Genomic DNA, 19,116 nt, shown 5'->3' on the forward strand with positions numbered 1-19,116 from the left:
TCTCATTAATAGGAAAAATTTGAACCACTAAATTAAGATGTCAAAAAATATTTACATACATCACAGTTTTAAACGAGGCTTGCCCAACTTGCATGCACAAGTTAAATGAGGTTACTCTAAGAGGGGCATTAGTACATTACCAATACAACCATTTGCAGACTCATGTGCAGGATATATATATATAGGAGTACTTGGAAACAGAGGGAGTAAGATATTGTGTCGGGTACCATGATTAGGGGCACCCTAACCAGAGGACTAAACCGCCCTGAAAACGCAAGACATGTGTTAAAGCAATCAGGCCCACGAAGGCCTACAGTCTCCTTCCGATCCAAAGAAAAGAAAAGTACTCAAAAAGACCCAATACGCAGCCCACATCCACGGTACGGCCCATTCGAAACCCCCCTCGAACCCGCGGAGCGATCTCCGCTTCACTCGAGGCCTCCCCGCCGAGACCCTCGACAACGCACCACAGCTCCGCTTCGCTCGAGGGTAGCGGACCTACCCTCGGGAGAGCAGGCCAACTCCGCTTCGCTCGAGGCTACCCCTCGGCAGACGGAGTTAGCGATCCGTCGGCTCACCGTCCGCCTGACAGAAGCCATAAATGCCAACCACTCCGCCGCAGAGTGGGAGGTCAGGCGGCATCAGGCCACCATGCCGCACAGCGGCTGCGACCGGAATCCCATCCGCCAACTCTGGTCACTGCTCAGCCATCCCCGGCACTGTGGCGCCTCTGTGGAACCTGCGACGCCTTGTGCGAGCGTGCCCAGCACTGTTCCCACCACTGTGCTGCCAACTCCCCGTACTACCCCGTGTACTTTTTTCCCTACTGAACCCTCGACCGGCATGGGTTCGACCCTCGAACGCAGCCCGGGCCTTGACCAGAGCAAGACCCCCGCCCGCAGGACCCTCGGCGCCCCGCCACGACGCCCGCTGGAGCCGCAAGGACGCCGGCGCGATCTCCGCAAGGCTAAGGACGACGCTCATGACAACCGCACGCCCGGCACCATGATCTCCAGTGTCCCACAGTATACTATCTACAGTAGTTGTTCGTTGTGCGCCCCCGATTCGGGGAGAAAACGGCGACTTCTTCCCCCTCCCATACATGTACACCGCCCCTCCTTGTGTCTATAAAAGGGGAGGTGGGCTCTATCTTCTCCATGATCTCTCTCGCCTCCATGCTCTCATACGACCAACTCCTTAGCTTTCGCCCGCTCGTTCTGCTGATATTGGCACTTGTCTCAATCACCTAGCAGAGACTTGGGAGCCTCCCTCCGTCTCTCGCCTCGCTTGTACCCCCTACTACAGGCACCCCCGATGCAAGATAGTACAGTGCACTCGCACACATTTGCTGGACGTATGGCCCCGCGGCCGGAACTAGTATAAAATCGTGCGTTCCTGTGTTGCCTCTTGCATCAACCATCCAGGGTGAGAGATCGCGCAGCATCTTCACTAGTTGGTGCCGGACTGTCGGGTCAGGACACCGACACATTGGACCAGAAATAATTTATTGCGTGTTTATAATCCATATAATGTTACATTACAAAAAGAATGTATTACAGGGGCAGGAATGAAAAATTCCTGTATTGGTGCAAGAAGCACACGGGTTCCTAACTACCTCGCTCCACATGGTCCTGGCTGCTGCTGCTGCTTCCCTGGAGATCTCGCGGTCGCGGGCGAGACGAGACCTCGATCAAAGTCATTCATCAAAGTCCTCTACCAAATTCTTCCTGGGTTCACATGACACGACCATGACCTAATCTTCTCTTGATCATTATTAGCTATAGTCCTTATTTACTTGTAATCATATCTTGCTTGCTAGCATAAAGAAATAACGAATCTTATTAAGCTACTAAGCACACACGTATATTAGGTATACAACAAATTTTAAATAACAAAGTGTATATGGGCTGGGTTGAATTAATTAATGTGTGGCAGGCATGGTTTGGCGTCGTCGATGGATGGACGGTGGATTTCATTCTTCCTTGTAGTCCTGGTTGTTGTAGGGCGCGAAGAGCTCGGCGAGCCAGTTGCCCTTGCGGAGCACCCTGGTGCCGAGGTCAGCGCACATGGCGTCGCTGTCGTGGATGCTGTAGGTGGAGATGCAGTGGCGGCGGTAGAAGCGCGTGGTGCGGCGCATGGCCTCCGCCTCGCCGTCGACGTGCCGCACCATGGCCTCCACGCTCGGCAGCGCGAACCGGCCGCCGAGCAGGCCGGCCAGCCAGCGGCACCGCAGCTCCGACGTGTGCAGGTTGGAGACGCTCTCCACGTACCCCACGAACGCCATGTTCGGGATCAGAGGGTGGATGGTGCCGCTGCATTATTCAGCCAATGCAATGAGCGAATGAATATAATCGTCGTCGTCGTCAGAGTAATTAACCATCAATAATACAATGTTAATAATGTGCATGGATAGGCAGACACGCACCGGTAGAGCGGCATCATGCCGGACTTGTCGACGACGAGGCCGCGGAAGGGCTCCGGCAGGACGGCGCGGAGCTTGTCCTTGCCCTCGAAGCCGGTGGCGAGGAAGACGAGGTCGGCCTCCACCTCGGTGCCGTCCTCGAGGAGGACGCCGTTCGGGGAGAAGCACCAGCTGGAGGCCCTCCTGAAGCGGATCATGTCCCGGTCGGCCATGTCGAAGAAGCCGTCGGGGAGGATGGCCATCTGGCAGCTGGCGTAGTCCTCCACGAAGGGGTGGTCCGGCCGGAGCCCGTACTTGTCCAGCGGGAGCTTCCACGCCAGGTAGGACTCGATGAACTTGGACACCCCCGCCCTCTGCGCATGGATCACAGCCATCAGTAATCCTGATGTTCACATGCATGCATTCTGTTTGTTTGTTTCCATTCAGTCATCAGGTCAGGTGGCACGTGGCAGCAGTATGTACAGTGGCTTCTTCCATACCAGTGGGGTCATGAGGCGGCAGAGCATGGAGCGGAGGAACCCCTGGCCGGGGCGCTCGTAGAGGAACTGGGCGAGGCGGGTGGAGTAGAAGAGGAAGAAGGGCAGGCCCCAGATGGAGTATGACGGCACCACCCAGTGCAGGGTCCTCACCAGCATCGTGCACGCCTCGCCTCCCTCACCTGCAATGCCAATTTGGTCAGGAACTAGCACTTGATTGTTCAGTAAAAATGTTAGACCGATCGAGTACTTGATGGGCGCACGGTTCTATCAGGAAACAGAATTAAACAGAATAATCCGAGCCGGGGTGGTGGAGGATGGATGGAGGTCTGAAAAGTCAAAAGGTACGTACGTGTTGCGTCCAGTGTACTTTGAACCTGTACTCTAGTCTCTAGTGGTAGGAGGAGCTGCAGAGTCTAGATGGAGTGCAGGACGGATCATGACAAGAGTGACCTTTTCTGGGACTGGGATCGGGTCTACGGATTCGGTGGCAACATGCACGTTGCTGTCAGAGTCTTGCTTGTTCATCGAATGTTTTTACTCTCTCGTTATTAGTATTATATGAGTTTGGGTTATTGGTTATACTTGATCAGTAGTAGCACTCCTACTTGTTGGTGTGAACTTGCTTGGCATATTCTCTCTCTATCATTTCCTTTATAAATGCGCGTACAGACCACCTGATGATTGGGTAATTAAGCTAGCTTGCTAGTTGATTATTGCATGCATGCATAGTTTTTTGTTTTGTACAATTGATTCAAATAGCTAGAATTCTTGTAGCAAGTTATTAGCATGCAGTAATAATACGCATCTTGTTTCACTGATGATGAAGTTGCGATTTCAAAAAAAAAATCAAACAAAAATAATATGACGATCGATCGTGCACCTTGGTTGGCCTGGGCGCACTCAAGCGCTAGATCGATGGCGCTCTTCTTGTAGCCGACCACCACGACCTTCTTCCCCCTCATGAGCTCCCCGGTCTCCTCCTCGCTGAGCTTGCAGTAGTCCAGCGAGTGCATCACCTGCCCCCGGAACACCTCCGGCCCCTTGCCCTTGGGGAACACCGGCATCCGCGGCACGTCGCCGTACTTGCCCGCGCACATCACCACGAACTCGAACTTGTAGTACTGGACGGCGTCGGAGCCGGCGGTGGCGACGCCGACCTCCCACATGGGCTTGCCCTGGAGCGGCTCGCCGGTGCCGCTCCACAGCTCGGTGAAGCCGGCGGCGCGGCCGCCGAGGAACTTGACGTCCACCACCTTGGCGCCGAACATGATGTAGCGCCAGAGGCCGAACGTGTCGGCGTAGCCCTCGAGGTACTCCACGATCTCGGCGTGCGTCGGGAACGTGGGGTCGTCGCGGTTGCGCCACGAGTAGTCGGAGAACTCGTAGTCGGGGCGCGGCGTCTGCAGCCGGGTCGACCGGTACACGCAGTGCTTCCACACCCCGCCCACCGACGGCGTCGCCTCGAACACCACCGGGTCGTGCGCCGCCAGCTGCTTCGCCGCGGCCAGGCCGCTGATGCCGCAGCCGATGATCGCCACCCTCGACGTCGCCGGCACGGCCTGCCTCGTGCTCCGCGCCTCCTGCTGCGCCGCCGCCGCCGCCATGAGGTACGGTGAGCTAGCGCGAAGTGTGTGGTGCTTGTTTGAGTAGTTGGTGGGGTTGGCGATGAGCGCGGCGTGTCGATCAGCAGCTAGCTAGCTAGTGTGCGTCGCCGGTGATATGGATCGGAGGCTGCTGAGGGATCGGAGAGCTATTGCAGTTGCTAGGGCTCTGTAAGCTATGGCGCGCTGTGTGAGAGGGGCGGGGCATGGAGCCCCGGTATTTATAGGCGCTGCTGCCACGCTAGCGAGCTGGGCCTGAGGGCTTCAGCTGTTCAGCAGCATGTGAGCTTCCATTACGTATCATAGAAAACGGAGGGAAACACTGCGAGAGAAAAATCGCATAGAAAAAGTGAAGAGGAGAAAACATACAGGTGGGGCATGAATGCACACCACCAAGTCACCAACAACAATAAGCAGTAGGCATCACCCGGGGGTGTGTACTACACTGGCGATTTAGGCAGCCCATACATGCACAGACTCGATCTGTAAAAGACAGGAATCAATCAACAATCCTGTCAATTTCATCCTAATTAAACTTTGGTTTATTTGTTGATTGATCTGTACATGGTTAACAGAAAATAGTCTTAAAATCCAAAGCATGAACTGTTAATGTCGTTTTCAACTGGGTCGGAGCAGCTAGCAGACCCAGTCATATATTTTATTTTTACTGTCTTCTGTTGAGCAATGTGGTGGATTCATGAATCTGACACGGGAACGATGACCTCGTCCTTGTTCAAGGCAGGGGCTCTTCCTGATCTCGAGAGAACTTGAACGTAGCTTGGACCGGAGAAAAATAGAGGAGGCAGTAGCTATAGCTAGTAACAGTACATGCTTGGGCATTTTTGGCTGCAAGCCTATGGCTATATCTTGTCTGTCCCCTCGTGAAATTAGGGTTGAAAACCGACCCGTTCCGTTTTCTATTTTTGTCTGTCTGTTTCTGTATTTGTGGGATACCGTTTCCGTATTTACGGAAGTAGAAATGAGGTTTTTTCGTCCGTTTCCGAGAAATCCCGTTTTTACATGAAATTGACCCGTATTTATTCCGTTTTTCATCCCGTTTTTAATCTACATAAGATATGTCTAAAAATTGATATGTTCAAAAATACAATACTAGTATACTAGTGAATATTGGACTAATAACTTCGTACGTGTATATTATTTTGTGACTTTGTTAATGTATACTCGAGAATATTTGATCGCGTTATTCTTTCCGGCTCAACGTCCGTATTGGTTGTTTCCGTACTTCCAAGTAACCCGATCCTGTTTCCGTACCCGTATTTTCCGAACCCGATCCCGTTTCCGCCAAAAAAAATATAGAAACGGAAGTAGAAATGAATTTTTTTCATCCGTTTCCGTCCGTTTTCATCGCTACGTGAAATAGACCGTCATGCTTCCATGCTTCGTTCTTGTCCTCTTGTCGATCCGGCCGCCATGGCCGGTCGCATCCAGGGTTTTGAATTTCGTTTGTCAAAAAATTTCGGACATGGCCGAAATCACCTAATTTCGCGGAATTTCGGCCGAAATTCATTTTTAGACTATTTTTAAAAATACTTTTAAATATATTTAAATTATTATTTCCAAAATTTTTAAATTTCGGAGGGGGTGAAATCACCGAATTTCGTGAAATTTCGCCGAAATTTTGAACACTGGTCGCATCACTCCATCGATCACTGGCCAGCAGCTGATGCATGATGACTATTCTTCTTTCCTTGTCACCGCGCGCGGTATGGAAGCAACAAACCAAATGTTGACAAAGGCCTGAGAAACATTCCCATTGTGTTGGCTGCACTTTTCCATACATCCTATAATCCGTTTGAAAGTTACATTTTACCCTAAGTTTATAGGAAAGCATACCAACATCTGTAACAGCAAAAATAGTTTCATTAAATTCACCATGATGAATATATGTCTTGACAGTAAATTAGTTCAGTGTTGCAAATGCTAACATATTTTTTCTACAAATCTGATACCTTATTATGGTACTCCTTAAACAGTTTGCTCCTTACGGTGTCGTCAGCCATGGTTACTTCCAAAAAAAAAATTTGTGCTGAAAAACTAGCTTATTCCTTTTTTAGCACAAATAATGATTATGTGGTCCAATTATTTGAACCTTTTTGCATTGCTATCATATTTTGGGATTCGTCCAAAAGACAATATCATTGGCGCGATGATGAATCTGCGGGTGACCGTAAGTTTCCAAACTTTACGGTCACCCCGGGTCCGTCCGCGTCCCTTCACTCCTCTTGCTTTTTCCCCCACCAGCGCCTCCTAGATATTTCTCGTCTCGCTTCTCCGTCTCTCTCGCTCTCCACCATATTCCCCTCCTCTCTCTCCGACCTCGGGGTCATCGACTCGGCGGAGCAGCCCGGCCGCCGGCGGCCTCCCTCTCTCCTCTCCACAATCGCAGCGCTTCCACGCCTACTCCTCCCTGCCGTCCTCCTCCCCCTCCCCTTTTTTCTCTGCTCCAGTGGCCGGCGGCGGGGGAGGAGAGGCGGGTGGGGCCCCTCTGTTCCATGGCCGGCGGCGGGGAGGGGGAGGCATAGCGGGCGTCTCTCTGCTCCATGGCCGGCGGCGGGGAGGGGAGGCGCGGCGGTCCGGCGGCAAGGAGGGGAGGGGAGGCGTGGTGTGGCGGCGGCAGGGACGGGAGGCGCGGCGCCGGGCCAGCGGCGTGGAGGGGTGGCGGCGGGGTGGGGAGGAGGCGCCGCCGCCCGCCGCCGTGCAGATCCAGTTTTTTTTTTTGCAAAAATTTTTCAACAATTTTTTTTTGAATTCCTTTTGATTTTTTCGGATGAAATATTTTTTTAATGATACAAAAAAAATTTCTTGAATTTTTTCTGCTCTCAAATTTTTTTTCTTGAAATTTTTTTCTGCTCTCCTTTTTTTTGCTTGAAATTTTTTTTGGTCTCCAAAATTTTTCGTCAAAAAATTTCTCTCTCCAAAATTTCTCTTATAAAAAATTTCTAAAATCGGAAAACGACAAAAAAAATACTAAAAATGGAAAAAAAAACACGGTCGGGAGATCGACCGTAGGGAGCGGCTCCCTACGGTCAACCGTAAATTAGCGAGACCCTATCATTGGCTCTTTCACACTTTTTCAGACAAGGAAATCAATCCCTGTCATGCATGCATCTCCCATCCCAAATTTACAATTTCTGTACGTACGACATGGAGTTATATTAACGCCCATAATTGTGTTTTTATCATTGGTGCATTATTTCCGGTCCATCTACGTATGTACAGTGTGTATGTACGCGCACTTATGAACTCGAGAAACCAAGACTAGCTATAGGTCTGACCTTGAACATGCACCGTTTCCAGCTAGCGGCCAGTCGTATAACTAACAGCACAAAAATTATTAAGTAGGTTGATCATCAGCAACAGGTATCAAATGAATATTATTTCATCTGAACTTCCGTTAAAGACCCCCATTTTAATTAAGAGATCTTTTTTTCCTTAGGTTTGACCTCCGCGTAGACCATACAGTATAACCTACTAATGAGTAGTATATCTAATCTCTCTTCTTCCGTAGACATGCTGCTGCATCGACCACAGTAGCGTACTATGCTACTCTCTCCGTTCCAAATTATAAGTCATCCCAAGAATTTTGGAGAGTCAAAATTTTTCAAGTTTAACCGAATTTATACAACAAGATAATAATATTTACAATATCAATTAAGTATCATTAGATTCTTTGTTAGTTATATTTTCATAGTATACATATTTGATGTCATAAATCTTTGTGTTTCTCTCTATAATTTTGGTCAAACTTTGAGATAGTTTGACTCTCCAAAATTCTTGGAATGACTTATAATTTAGAACGGAGGGAGTAGTATCTTGGGCCACATGCATGGCTGACACCAATAAACATCCTCCACATGGCCCGGTTCCATTGGTTGCACACACATGTGCAGCTTGCACTGCAGAGAGGTTAGGTTCAGGGATTAGTATAAATAAATAATAATCGAGTTTATTTATGGCATACACGATTTGGACACTGTTGTCCTCCGGGTTCCGTACATTTTCCACGAAGGTTGATCTACTTTTCGTGCCCTTTTCCCGAGAAATGAGTCGTTTAGATGTGCGGGGAGAAATGGGTTAATTTGTTTCATTGACAGTCCTTGGACCATTAGCTAGGAAATGAACAGCCTAAACTCCCGAAAATTCAGAGTATTATTCTAAGGAGATCTAGCTTGTTGAAATTCAAATTGTCCATTGAATTTCAACAGACTAGCGTGCAAACATTGATTTTGATGTAATAAAATCGTGCATGTGTGTGTGTGTGTGTGTGTGTGTGTGTGTGTGTGTGTGTGTGTGTGTGTGTATTATATATATATATATATATATATATATATATATATATATATATATATATATATATGCACTCTACATGCTACCTGCATACACTCTTTGACTGCTGATATAAGCAAATTAATTATTGGTGGGCTCGCACTAGTTTAATCTCGGTGAATTACCATTGAACTTAGCGCGAATTTCTCTTACATTTCTTCTAAGCATACATCATCCTTCTTTTTTTGAGAAAGGCGTATGTGCATCATTCTTCAGAGTAAATGTTCAGAGCTTTCTACATTGAATTCTCCATGCATAAGCATACTCGTCACTCGTCAAAATTCTTTCAACTGACATACCTAAAGAGTATACACAGATCGACCGAAAATAAAGCCTAGAACATATGCATGCATATCCATGCACAATAATATTTTATCTAGCTTAGCTTGTGATTTTTCAACTTGTTGGAACATTGAACAATGACATGCATGCATGAATTTGGTAGAAAACTTTGAACGAAGTCCTACGGACCATACTGGACCCTTGGACCATAGAAAGGGAACACGAAAGACAGACATGTATGCATGCTAGGACGTGGATCAAGTAAAAGTACTTGCAGCTGACTCTACTACATGTGTACCCTGTACTCGTATTTTCCCCGACATTTCCCGGCAGTTTTGCTTTTGTCAAATAATACTACCCTGTACACGAAAGAGATGTGATGATCAAATAATCACACAATTGATGAATAGCACGCCAATGCAACGAACTTCAAAGCTCAAGCATAATCAGCTAATAAGAAAGACAGTGCATTTAAATGTTTTATTTGCCAACCCAAGCGGACCTTCTGCAGAAGCTACAACCTATACATGCATGATTATTGGTCTTTCATAACAGAATAATAAGCTGCTTACCATTTTGGCAATAAACTATACACTACATGGTTTCGAGAGTTTGAGGCGGTCAACTGGTCAAGTAGCATCTGTGGTTGCCTGTGGTTGGTACTTGGCATGTAGCCTAGCTAGCTTGACCAAATAAAGATTCAGCAGTCTAGTCTCCACTTGTGGCAATGCAATGCCCATCGGCCGATCGACCGATAGAGTGCAGTGGTTTCATTCTGCACAACGAACATTATTGTTATGGTATCTGCAATGCAGTCCGCTTGTATAGTTTCATAGGCCGTGTGTGCTCCATGATTGTTGCTTGCGTATCCGTGGTACACATATATATAATACGTGTAAACTTGCATTGCCATGTGGTGTTGACTTGGTGTAGACGACTTTGGAGACTGGTCAGAGCATGCCATGTTATGCTCAGTTGGTCATAATATACATGTGGCAGTATTTCATTTGACATGGCTTGCAACTTCGTACTTAGTACCATCATGGCATCTCTGATTAAAGAAAAAAGGGAATTAATTAATTAAGATGCATGGCCGCATAGTAAGATCAGTTCTACTAGCTAGTCTTCTTGAGGAAGAAAGATATTGTTGGGCTATCTGAAAGCGGAGAATACGTAATCAAGGCCCATAACCTTACCAATTTAGGCCCATGTACCATGTGCAGAAGTATCAGTACATTTATATGTTCAGACTTCAGAAGTGCACGTGCAGGGGCGGATGCACACCCCGGGCCATGGCCCGGGGTTCGGCCCAATTTTTTATCATTTTGCAGTAGCTTCTATCTCTGGACTTGGATCAATTGCTGAAGAAGGGCTTGGATCAATTGCTGAAGAAGAATAAATATATTACTTCGCGATGACGCTTTTTGTATGTTATCTATCTTTCTGTTTATATTTTCATGTATCTTTTGAACTATGAGTTTGTGGACGTCTATACTTAAAACTCGGCCCGGAGTTCGACTCAATCCTGGTTCCGCACTGTGCACGTGTACTGTGTGTCTACACTTACTCCGTACGTACATTAGCTTGTACTAGCACATACATAGATCACTCTAAGGCCAAGAAATGACGAGATCAAGTAAGGAAAAGGACAGACAACTCCATGTCCTTGCAGCTGAGCTGCGAAACTTCCCCTTCGTTCAGAGATCTTCATGCGGCCGGTGACGACCATTCCACATTCTATCCATCTCCGTTCCTTTCTTTTCGCCAAAGACAAGCAAGACATGAAAATAGTCGGTGGATTTGCATTACATTGGGAGTTCAGATTCGCATGACGACGCCCGTCAATTCAAAGATCAGAATCTTCTTGTCCCTCTCATTTCTCGTCGTCTTCTCCAGCCGCATGTCAGCATGATGCACGCACCGACGCGATGTTTTGTACTTTTGTAGCCGCAGGCATCCAGGCTTCGAGGCACGCGCACGGCAATTGCTCGGCGGCGACCGGCCGGCCGGGCGGCGGTTGTCCGGCCGGCGGTCGCCGCAGATTTTGGGGCGGTGGATATGTTGCATGCATGATGGCACGCGTCAACAGCATGGATGGTATTTCTAGTACACCGCTGGGTCCGCGGATTGACCGGCTTTGATTTGTTTGGGTGCGACGAGGACCGACTGATGCGTCCAGCTGTCCTTGGTTGCTGACGTCACTTGCCAGCGAAGATTTCTAGGATCGTCGGCCATGTGACCGTCGTGTTGCTTCTTTAAGTTCATTGCGTGTTCTTTTTTCCTTTTTAAATTGGAGCTTCCTTGCGCTTTGCGGCGCGGTTCCAAATCTCTTTCGGTCTTTCGACCTGATGACTTTTTTTTTTGAGGGATTTCGACCTGATTGGGCTCCCGTGCAACCGAGCCCGGCCTCCGCCGGCCTGTGGGACCGCCGCGCTCGCTCCCCGAAGCCCAGCGGCCTTCGGCCCGACAGGCAAGGACGCAGAGGCCCATAAATACCCAGGCCATCTGGCCGGCGGCGGCTCATGGGCCCCAAAGAATTGGCTCGCCTACCCCACCCAGTTTAGAGGGAACCACACGACCTTTGCTTGCAGGGAGACTGTCACGACCAGGATTAACCAAACCGGTGGGAACCGATCTGATTTGACCGGTTACCGATCAAATCGGTTCGGCCTAGTTTCGGTTTGAGCCGGTATCAAATCGGTCCAAATTCAAAATTTAAATTTGAATTTAAAAATTGAAAAATTTCAAAAAAATCCTAAAAAACACTTCAAGGTGCGACGAATCTAATGGTGTCAAATTTTCTCAAAAATTCGTCCATTTAGTATAGTTTGCGGGCATATGAAGTTAAATCAAAAAAGAAAAAGAAAAAAATGGGCCGGCCCATTAAGACCCACCGCATATGGCAACCGGTAAACCGGCCAAACCGGGAAACCACTTTTAAACCGTCGGATTTTTTGGTTAAAACACCAGTAACCGGTCAGACCGGACCGGTGAACCGGTCAAACCGGTCAGTATACCTGTCGGAACCGGTTACACATGTGCTTTTGAATTTGGATTTGAATTCAACCGGTTTCCACCGGTTTTCGGTCAAACCGGTCCGGTAAACCGCTACCGGATGTCGGTGGTTTGACCAGATCGTCGGTTTTGTAAACCCTGGTCACGACCCACAAGCTCTGTTACGCGGATACTTCTAGTAGGCGGCGTATCCGTATGCTACACGTTTCGGATACGGATATGCCTCGGATATGTTTCCAGACGTATCCTGAAAATGCAGATACGTTTTGTGTTGGATACGTGTATCCGATATGTTTGGGCCAGATGGGATACGGCCCAAACCATCAGTCGGCCCCAATTAGCCCACCCAGGTCTGATTTTACACCCCCGCCTCCGTGAGACCGTGACCTAACAGCCGCCGTCGTAATCCTCGACTCCTCGTGGAGTCGTGCTCCCGTTCCTCCCTCCCGCCCGACCTCTTGTTGCCCTCTGGATCTGGTGGCCACCGGCCACCGGCGAGCTCCTTCCCCAGCAAAAATCGGTCGCCGGCGAGGCTCTCCCTTCAAAACAAGTAAGTTCTTGACCGCCCATACGTCTCCGCCCGCCGTCAAGCCTTGCTCTCGATTCATGGGCATGGCGGCTTCGCCAGCTTGTGCTCCGGGCCTCATCTCCGGCCCCACGCTCCCTCCCCAGCCCGTCGCCTTCCGCTGCTGCTGGGCCGTGAAGCCTTCGTCCTCGCCGTGCACCTCTAGGCGCCCGCGGGGCAGGCGGGTACTCGTGCTTGCAGCCGCCTCCGCCCGTGCCTCCCCCGCGGCCGCCGCTCGGGGCCTCGACACCGACGACTTCCGCCACCCGCTCGACAAGCAGGCAAGTCTTCTCTTCCTGTCCGTATATACTGTTCGATTGCGCGATGGCTGTAACTTTCCGTCCTCTGAGAAATTCTCTGGCCTACTGGTGCCGTGCCACTATGTTGCTGAAATGCTGAATATTTGTGGTATTTATATATAATTATTAATTATCCTAGCCGTATCCCCATATTAGTGTTTTTGGGAAAAGTGTGTATCCGCGTATCCGATACGTATCATATCCGATACCCGTACCGGTATCCGTGTAACATAGCCCACAAGCCACGACGATAGGAGACGCAGGTCAGGTAGATTTGCTTGCTTGTCCCTGAATTTTATCCAAGTGTGTGCCACATGTTGTGACGTTGTGTTGTCTCACTCTGGCTACCTGCCTCGACGTGGATATATATAATTTGCTGACTGTTTTATGTTTTCCTGCTTCTAATAATAAACATAACAAGCCTACCATGCCTCCCATCTTAAACGTATTTCATAAATTACCATCGCCATTTCACCAACTGATCACTGCAGGCCAAACGTGCATCAATCGATGCAGAATGCAAAGATCCAACCATTCGTGACGAACACTGTATTTGAATGAAGATCGAGACATCAATGCGACATTCCACACGCAACATCGGGAAATGTCAAAAGAATTACAGTAATTCATAAATTAAAATCAGCAACCCGGCCGACTATTTACACCTCTCCCATCTTCGGTTCTTCGCCAACCTACGTTCATGTTGTACTGTACAGCTACAATAACTTAAACCTCCTTCTTCACCACCATTTTTCTCGTGTCCTACCTTCCTTCCAGCGCTGATGCCGCGGTTTCAACTGTTCCAAGCAAGCACTTGTAGACCTTCTGCTTCAGCTGCTCAATGGTTTCGACCAAACCATCCGCCTCGTCCTGCAACTGATCGAGCCAGTTGCTTGTTTCCTTGAGCTGCGACAGCCGAGCCGCGATCCTCCCATCCGCACCCTTGGATTGTCCCCGCACGCGTTCCCGGGTGTTCTTGGTTTGATCCTCCAACTTGAATCCTGACTCAAGAGCATCTTCCAATAAGCTCAGGAACCAAGACTGCGATTCCTTTTTCAGAGCAACCCATGACCTGCAGATCTCCTTGAAGCCATCCTCTCGGGCCCATTCCACCTTTTCACCTGCCTGAGCATCGTCGGAATTCTTTGCTGTGTTGCATGGAGCAGCTTTGTTATGAGATGCAGAAACTTTCCTTGACGGCTTTTCCTTCTCTGCTCGAGATTCTTTGCCAGGCTCTGGGGAGTAAGCTTTCCAGACAGCACTCTGCTGAACGATAAGCCGGTTGAGCTGAAAAAACTTGGTGATCGCAGCATGTGGATCCACTTCAGAAGATTCCCTTATCTCAGCGAAAATTCTGTAAAAGCAGCCACAAGATTAGATTTGTCCGTCAAGTTCATGAGCCAATGGAAAGCATGTAGGCCCCTCAAAGAAAAAAGTTACGTAAAAGAAAAGAGTAAAGCATGCGCTTCACAGAAGGAATAAAGATTGCTGCATTAATATTTTTGTACTACTATGCATTTATTCTGTTCAGAGTATTCTAGTTTCATCAGATTTCATTGAATTGCAGTGGAAAAGTGCTTCAGACATAGCACACAAATATCTAAACTAAGCATATATATAACGAAGCCTTCAAAACCATGAAAGCCTTAAGGATCATTTTAAGAATCTACACGGCTGAGGTTACAATATACTACTGGAAATAGGTCTCTTGTGCTAAATAACACAGTACAAGGTGAACCTGCGATGTATTGAATTCATCAATATGGAATGTCTTTCCCAACTTATGCAACAAAACTTACTATTATAGTCAATAAAAGAGATACACAGTCATCAATAATAAATATGTGAGTTATGCACCTACTCACCCAAGGCCTTTTACAAGATATGCCGCTGCTGCAGCCTCCCTTTGAGCCTCAGCTGCTACTATAAGAGCAATATTCTTCCTCCTGACAACAGCCTATGCACACAAAATAAAGAATATCTAAATGGTGTAAGACAGTTTAGTAAAGTTTGACATATAACCAGGTGTCTTTCTGCAAAAACAATGCATGATTCAAAATAATCGTTTCCGATACACAAGGGCGCAAACTATACATAATAGAAAACAATTTTTAAGTCATGAAAACCTCACACTCTACATGCATAAAATTACCAAACGACACAAAGCATACCTTTCCAGACTTGATTAGGCTTGTCGGGAGGGAGTCCCAGGAGATAGTTTCAGTAACTCTTCGTTTAACACTAGATACAGAAGGGATTGGACCAGAATTTCCATTCTGCTTTGCTGACAAACTGAGCTTTGGTGGTGAAGCGCTAGCTGGCATTGGTGAACTCCTATAAAGCTTTGGCGGTGATCTTCTTTCAGCTGCAGATTCCTTTTTCCTCTCCTTTGGCATTTGCTTCTTCACTACAGCAGCACCATTTGGACTAGGTGAAGTGCCACTATTCTTGCGTGTGTCTTTGTTAATTTCTTGCTTTGTGGGTACCAACTTAGCCTGACTAGGAGATGTAGTATTTGGCCGTTCCTATAAGTAACCATCAGCCATTGACTTTTTACCCTTTTTCAGAAGATAAAAGGAGAATTGTTTACTTCAAATTTGTTAAATGCAAAATTTACATGAGTTCACATATCATTAATGCTTGTTTTTTTATCTCTCGAGCGAAATCATTAATGTTTGTAGGATTCTTCAAAACCAAGATATGAGGGTCATAATGTTGTTAACATCAACTAGCTTCAAGTAAAGCTAAGAGCTTAAGCATACCTGAGGTTTTGCCTCTTGTCTGACTTTTGGGGCAACAGACTTTTGATTTGATTCACATATGCTACTTCCTCCATTACTTTTGTCACTATCAATGCTGGAGTTCAGATTGGTAATTTTGCCATTGTTGCTTGATACCCCAAGCATGTAACGGGAAGCAACAACCGACTTCTGCTCTTTAATAACTACCTTCCTCTGAAAATTTTCTTTTTCACTTTCAGACAGATCAGCTGAATTGGAAGTCTTTCTTTGATGATCCAGTGCTTCCATAACCCCAGAGGGAGTTGACATTTGCATCAGATCCTTTGGGTTTCCAATGCAAGGGTTCCTTCCAGGAACTGGTCGGACCCCAACAAGAACTGGAACAGGAATACTTGACTGAACCTTCTCAACATATATAAACTGTCCAAGTTGTAGTTTGTTTGACAAGATGAGTTCGTTGTCTTCCTTAGACAAAGAAACATATGTCGAGTGCGACGAATCTGAAACTTTGATGAAGAAACCATGATCTGGCCAAAGCTCCAAACCAGTAATTGCAGGGACTATGCTAATAACTTGGAGAAGAATGGACCGGTATTCTCCACATACTTTCACATCGGAGTTAATATTTTTGAGAACCTTTAATAGTATCCCTGGAGTAAGAGACGCCATAATCTTCAAGCCAGCTAATTCTTTTTCTCTGAAAAAAAAATGTAATGTAAGTTAAATGTATACACATTATTCTCCACACAGCTGACTATTCTCTATCGGCCATATGAGAGATTAAGAGATACATTAGGTAAATGGCTTCCTGATGGTGTCTGGATATAAATAAATAATTGATGTTTAAGCTCCATCAAAGTAAAATATTACTTAATAAACGAGCCTGGCAGTTTGAAAGAACAAAAGGACAAAAACGGATTAGCAATATGGACATGCAATTAGTAAAACTATGAAGTCGTACCACCCAAAAGTCCAGATTTGGCCAGATGTCAAGATGATTGAAAAATAAGCAAACAGCAACAAAACAGACAAAAAGAACAACGCCAAAAAATGTCCTTTCACACAGCAAGCAAAATTTGTTGACAATTTAAGCTTACCAAATAATGAAGGAATAAAATAATTTTCTGCTCACAAGAGGAAAGTATTTTACTGAATAAGCACAAGCACTGGGAAAAGGTAAAAGGACTGTATCTATGTTTCTTAGCTTTACAGCAAAGATTAGTGGTGTAGACCCCCCCTCAACAAAAAGATAACCCAATCATTCTTGCAGACCTCTATCTCCATGGCCATGAACAGGGACACGCAAGAACCACCAACTTTCCCAATTCCTTCATGTCTCTGCCCCCAAACAAAGGGATTGTGAAGAAGTGACAACCTTCCCAAATCCTGCTGTAGTACACCATTCTTTGGGTTTCTTGACTTAGAATTCAGGAAATGAGAAATCCAACGACCCAAGAAACAGGCGTTGTTGGAAGGGACAAGAATTAAGTAAACTATTCTTAAACTTCTATGTCAGAATAATGTCAACTAGTGAGCAAAGCAACTCTTCTAATTTTGATATACTAAACTAAAAATAGAATGCACAGGAACTTGTGATTAATGTCGATCATAAGCGTAACATAACCCACCCACGGGAGACATATACCGGGTTAGTAAAACTGCATAAAACTAGTATAGCTCGCCTTTTCATCAATCTGAATTGAAGGTCACCACTCAACAAGATGGTGGGAAAGGACGCAAATAATAAAAATCCGAGCTAAGTTACAGTCTTACACCTGTCACATGTAGGTTCACACCGAGGTTATTGAGAAGCTACGGGGAGAAGAAGCTAAAATTAAGGACGCTGAGTTAGCCAGAGAAACCATCAAAATTGTTTGAACAAACTTACATAAGAAGCAAAGGCCCTTGTTCAGGGGCAAGGACCAGGACGACGCCTAGAGCAAGAAGAAAGGGCCTTAATTCCTCGAACAGCAACCGACACTCCAATCAAGCTAGAGAACTGCTCCCACCGCCACCGGACGAGAAGCTCCGCGTCGAACCAACACCACAACCGCGGCAGGCAGCATCGCAGACCCGAAAACAGCAAGCGCGTTTTTTCTTCTCCTTTTCAGTGGCTGCGGCGTTTCGCCGAACAGGTGGTGGGGAAGCAAAGCAAGGCAAGGAACGGGGCCAGAGGAGGGAGGGAGGCGCGGTACCTTTCGAGGCGCGCGAAGACGACGCGGAGGAGACGACGACGTGGAGGAGGAGGAGTTCGCGAGGAGCGGAGCCCAAGCAGCGGTTGGTCTCCCTCTCCCCGAGGCGGGCGGCGGCATAATAAGCAGCCGAGGTAGCGGGCGCGGGGCGCCCAACCGCCGCTAACTGCCCCTGACACGGCGGGCCCCGCCCGCGGCCGAACCCAACCCAACCAGACACCCGGGACGCGACGACGAGCTGGAGCTGGGGAGAGTGGGTCGCGGCGGCAGCGACGCCCGACGGCACGATGCGGGGGCCGGGGCGTGGTCCGCGTCGCGTCGCGGCCGATGGGCGGTCGGCCTGCCTTTGGCTGCTCCGGCCGCCGGTGTCCGCGCGCGCTCGTGCGGTCGTGTACTCGTGCGCGCACGCGTCCATCGTCGGCGCACGTAGGATTATCCGCCTGGCCTGGCCCCCGCGCGTGTTCGGCAGGCTGACCGTTGACCACGCCGGCTGGCCGGGCAGCCGGCAAAGTTCCTCCCCGCATGTTGGCAACGTGCCGAGTGGTAACTTTTTCGCTGTGCTGTCGATCATCTGGGCTGCTGGGTCCCGTTTCGGCTGGGGAGGGGGGCAAAAAGGGCGAAGATTCCCGTGCTGGATTGCTGATCTGGTCCAGCGCTCCCGCTTTGCAGCCTGTTCGGTTCGCTGGATTACCCGCCAGTGTTGGCTTATTTCCCCTATAGCCACAGTATTTTGTGAGAAAAAAAATGCTCTGTAGTTATAGTGCATTAAATTGGGAGACACCACCAGCCCCACCGGCCAACCGCTGGCTGGAGCCAGCGAACCAAACAGGGCGTTGGGGTTTAGTGGAGGCCACGCGCGAGGTCAGTCAGGATCATATTGGGTTTTTAATGGAAGTGGTGGCGTGCAAGCTGTTCCAATTCATTAACAGCATTTCTGAAACGAACTTCTTCGCAAACTGTTCTTGATTACAAGTCCTAATCCTACAGCCTATGTTACACGGATACCGGTACGGGTATCGGATATGATACGTATCGGATACGCGGATACGCACTTTCCCCAAAAACACCAATACGGGGATACAGCTAGGATAATTAATAATTATATATAAATACCACAGATATTCAGCATTTCAGCAACATAGTGGCACGGCACCAGTAGGCCAGAGAATTTCT

At 47.9% G+C, this 19,116-nt stretch overlaps 2 protein-coding genes and 1 long non-coding RNA gene across 4 annotated transcripts; 1 reads left to right on the forward strand and 2 right to left on the reverse strand.

The window, feature by feature from the left end:
• Positions 1–1,664: 1,664 nt before the first annotated feature.
• Positions 1,665–4,505, reverse strand: LOC120687616 (probable flavin-containing monooxygenase 1). The gene is made up of 4 exons (XM_039969638.1): positions 3,782–4,505; positions 2,902–3,080; positions 2,426–2,775; positions 1,665–2,312 (listed from the first exon to the last, which is right to left on the reverse strand). The coding sequence occupies exons 1-4, from the start codon at positions 4,503–4,505 to the stop codon at positions 1,973–1,975; spliced, it is 1,593 nt and encodes a 530-aa protein (XP_039825572.1). The 3' UTR covers positions 1,665–1,972.
• An 8,042-nt stretch (positions 4,506–12,547) lies between these two features.
• Positions 12,548–13,143, forward strand: LOC120689823. Its single transcript, XR_005681455.1, has 2 exons — positions 12,548–12,696; positions 12,819–13,143. It is a non-coding gene; the product is annotated as an uncharacterized LOC120689823 (long non-coding RNA).
• A 378-nt stretch (positions 13,144–13,521) lies between these two features.
• LOC120689822 lies at positions 13,522–18,500 on the reverse strand. 2 transcript variants are annotated; one of them, XM_039972239.1, is made up of 5 exons: positions 17,947–18,500; positions 15,773–16,448; positions 15,182–15,535; positions 14,876–14,967; positions 13,522–14,364 (listed from the first exon to the last, which is right to left on the reverse strand). In XM_039972239.1, exons 1-5 carry the CDS (start codon positions 18,465–18,467, stop codon positions 13,773–13,775), a joined length of 2,235 nt encoding a protein of 744 aa, XP_039828173.1. In that variant the 5' UTR covers positions 18,468–18,500; the 3' UTR covers positions 13,522–13,772. The 2 variants fall into 2 exon arrangements, with proteins under 2 accessions (XP_039828173.1, XP_039828174.1); XM_039972240.1 differs by lacking the exon at positions 17,947–18,500 and adding an exon at positions 17,640–17,910.
• Between the last annotated feature and the right edge of the window lie 616 nt (positions 18,501–19,116).

Source organism: Panicum virgatum, chromosome 9N (genome assembly GCF_016808335.1).
Source record: "Panicum virgatum strain AP13 chromosome 9N, P.virgatum_v5, whole genome shotgun sequence".
Taxonomy (NCBI): domain Eukaryota; kingdom Viridiplantae; phylum Streptophyta; class Magnoliopsida; order Poales; family Poaceae; genus Panicum; species Panicum virgatum.

Excerpts from the sequence above, each read along its gene's own strand:
- LOC120687616 (XM_039969638.1), bottom strand. The coding sequence starts at position 4,505 with ATGGCGGCGGCGGCGGCGCAGCAGGAGGCGCGGAGCACGAGGCAGGCC. Across the intron at positions 3,081-3,781 it reads GTGCGCCCAGGCCAACCAAG|GTGAGGGAGGCGAGGCGTGC; the intron begins GTGCACGATCGA and ends TTGGCATTGCAG. Across the intron at positions 2,776-2,901 it reads GCCGCCTCATGACCCCACTG|AGGGCGGGGGTGTCCAAGTT; the intron begins GTATGGAAGAAG and ends ATCCATGCGCAG.
- LOC120689822 (XM_039972239.1), bottom strand. The coding sequence starts at position 18,467 with ATGCGGGGAGGAACTTTGCCGGCTGCCCGGCCAGCCGGCGTGGTCAAC. Across the intron at positions 16,449-17,946 it reads GTCTTCGCGCGCCTCGAAAG|AGAAAAAGAATTAGCTGGCT; the intron begins GTACCGCGCCTC and ends TTTTTTTTTCAG. Across the intron at positions 14,365-14,875 it reads TATCTTGTAAAAGGCCTTGG|AATTTTCGCTGAGATAAGGG; the intron begins GTGAGTAGGTGC and ends CTGCTTTTACAG.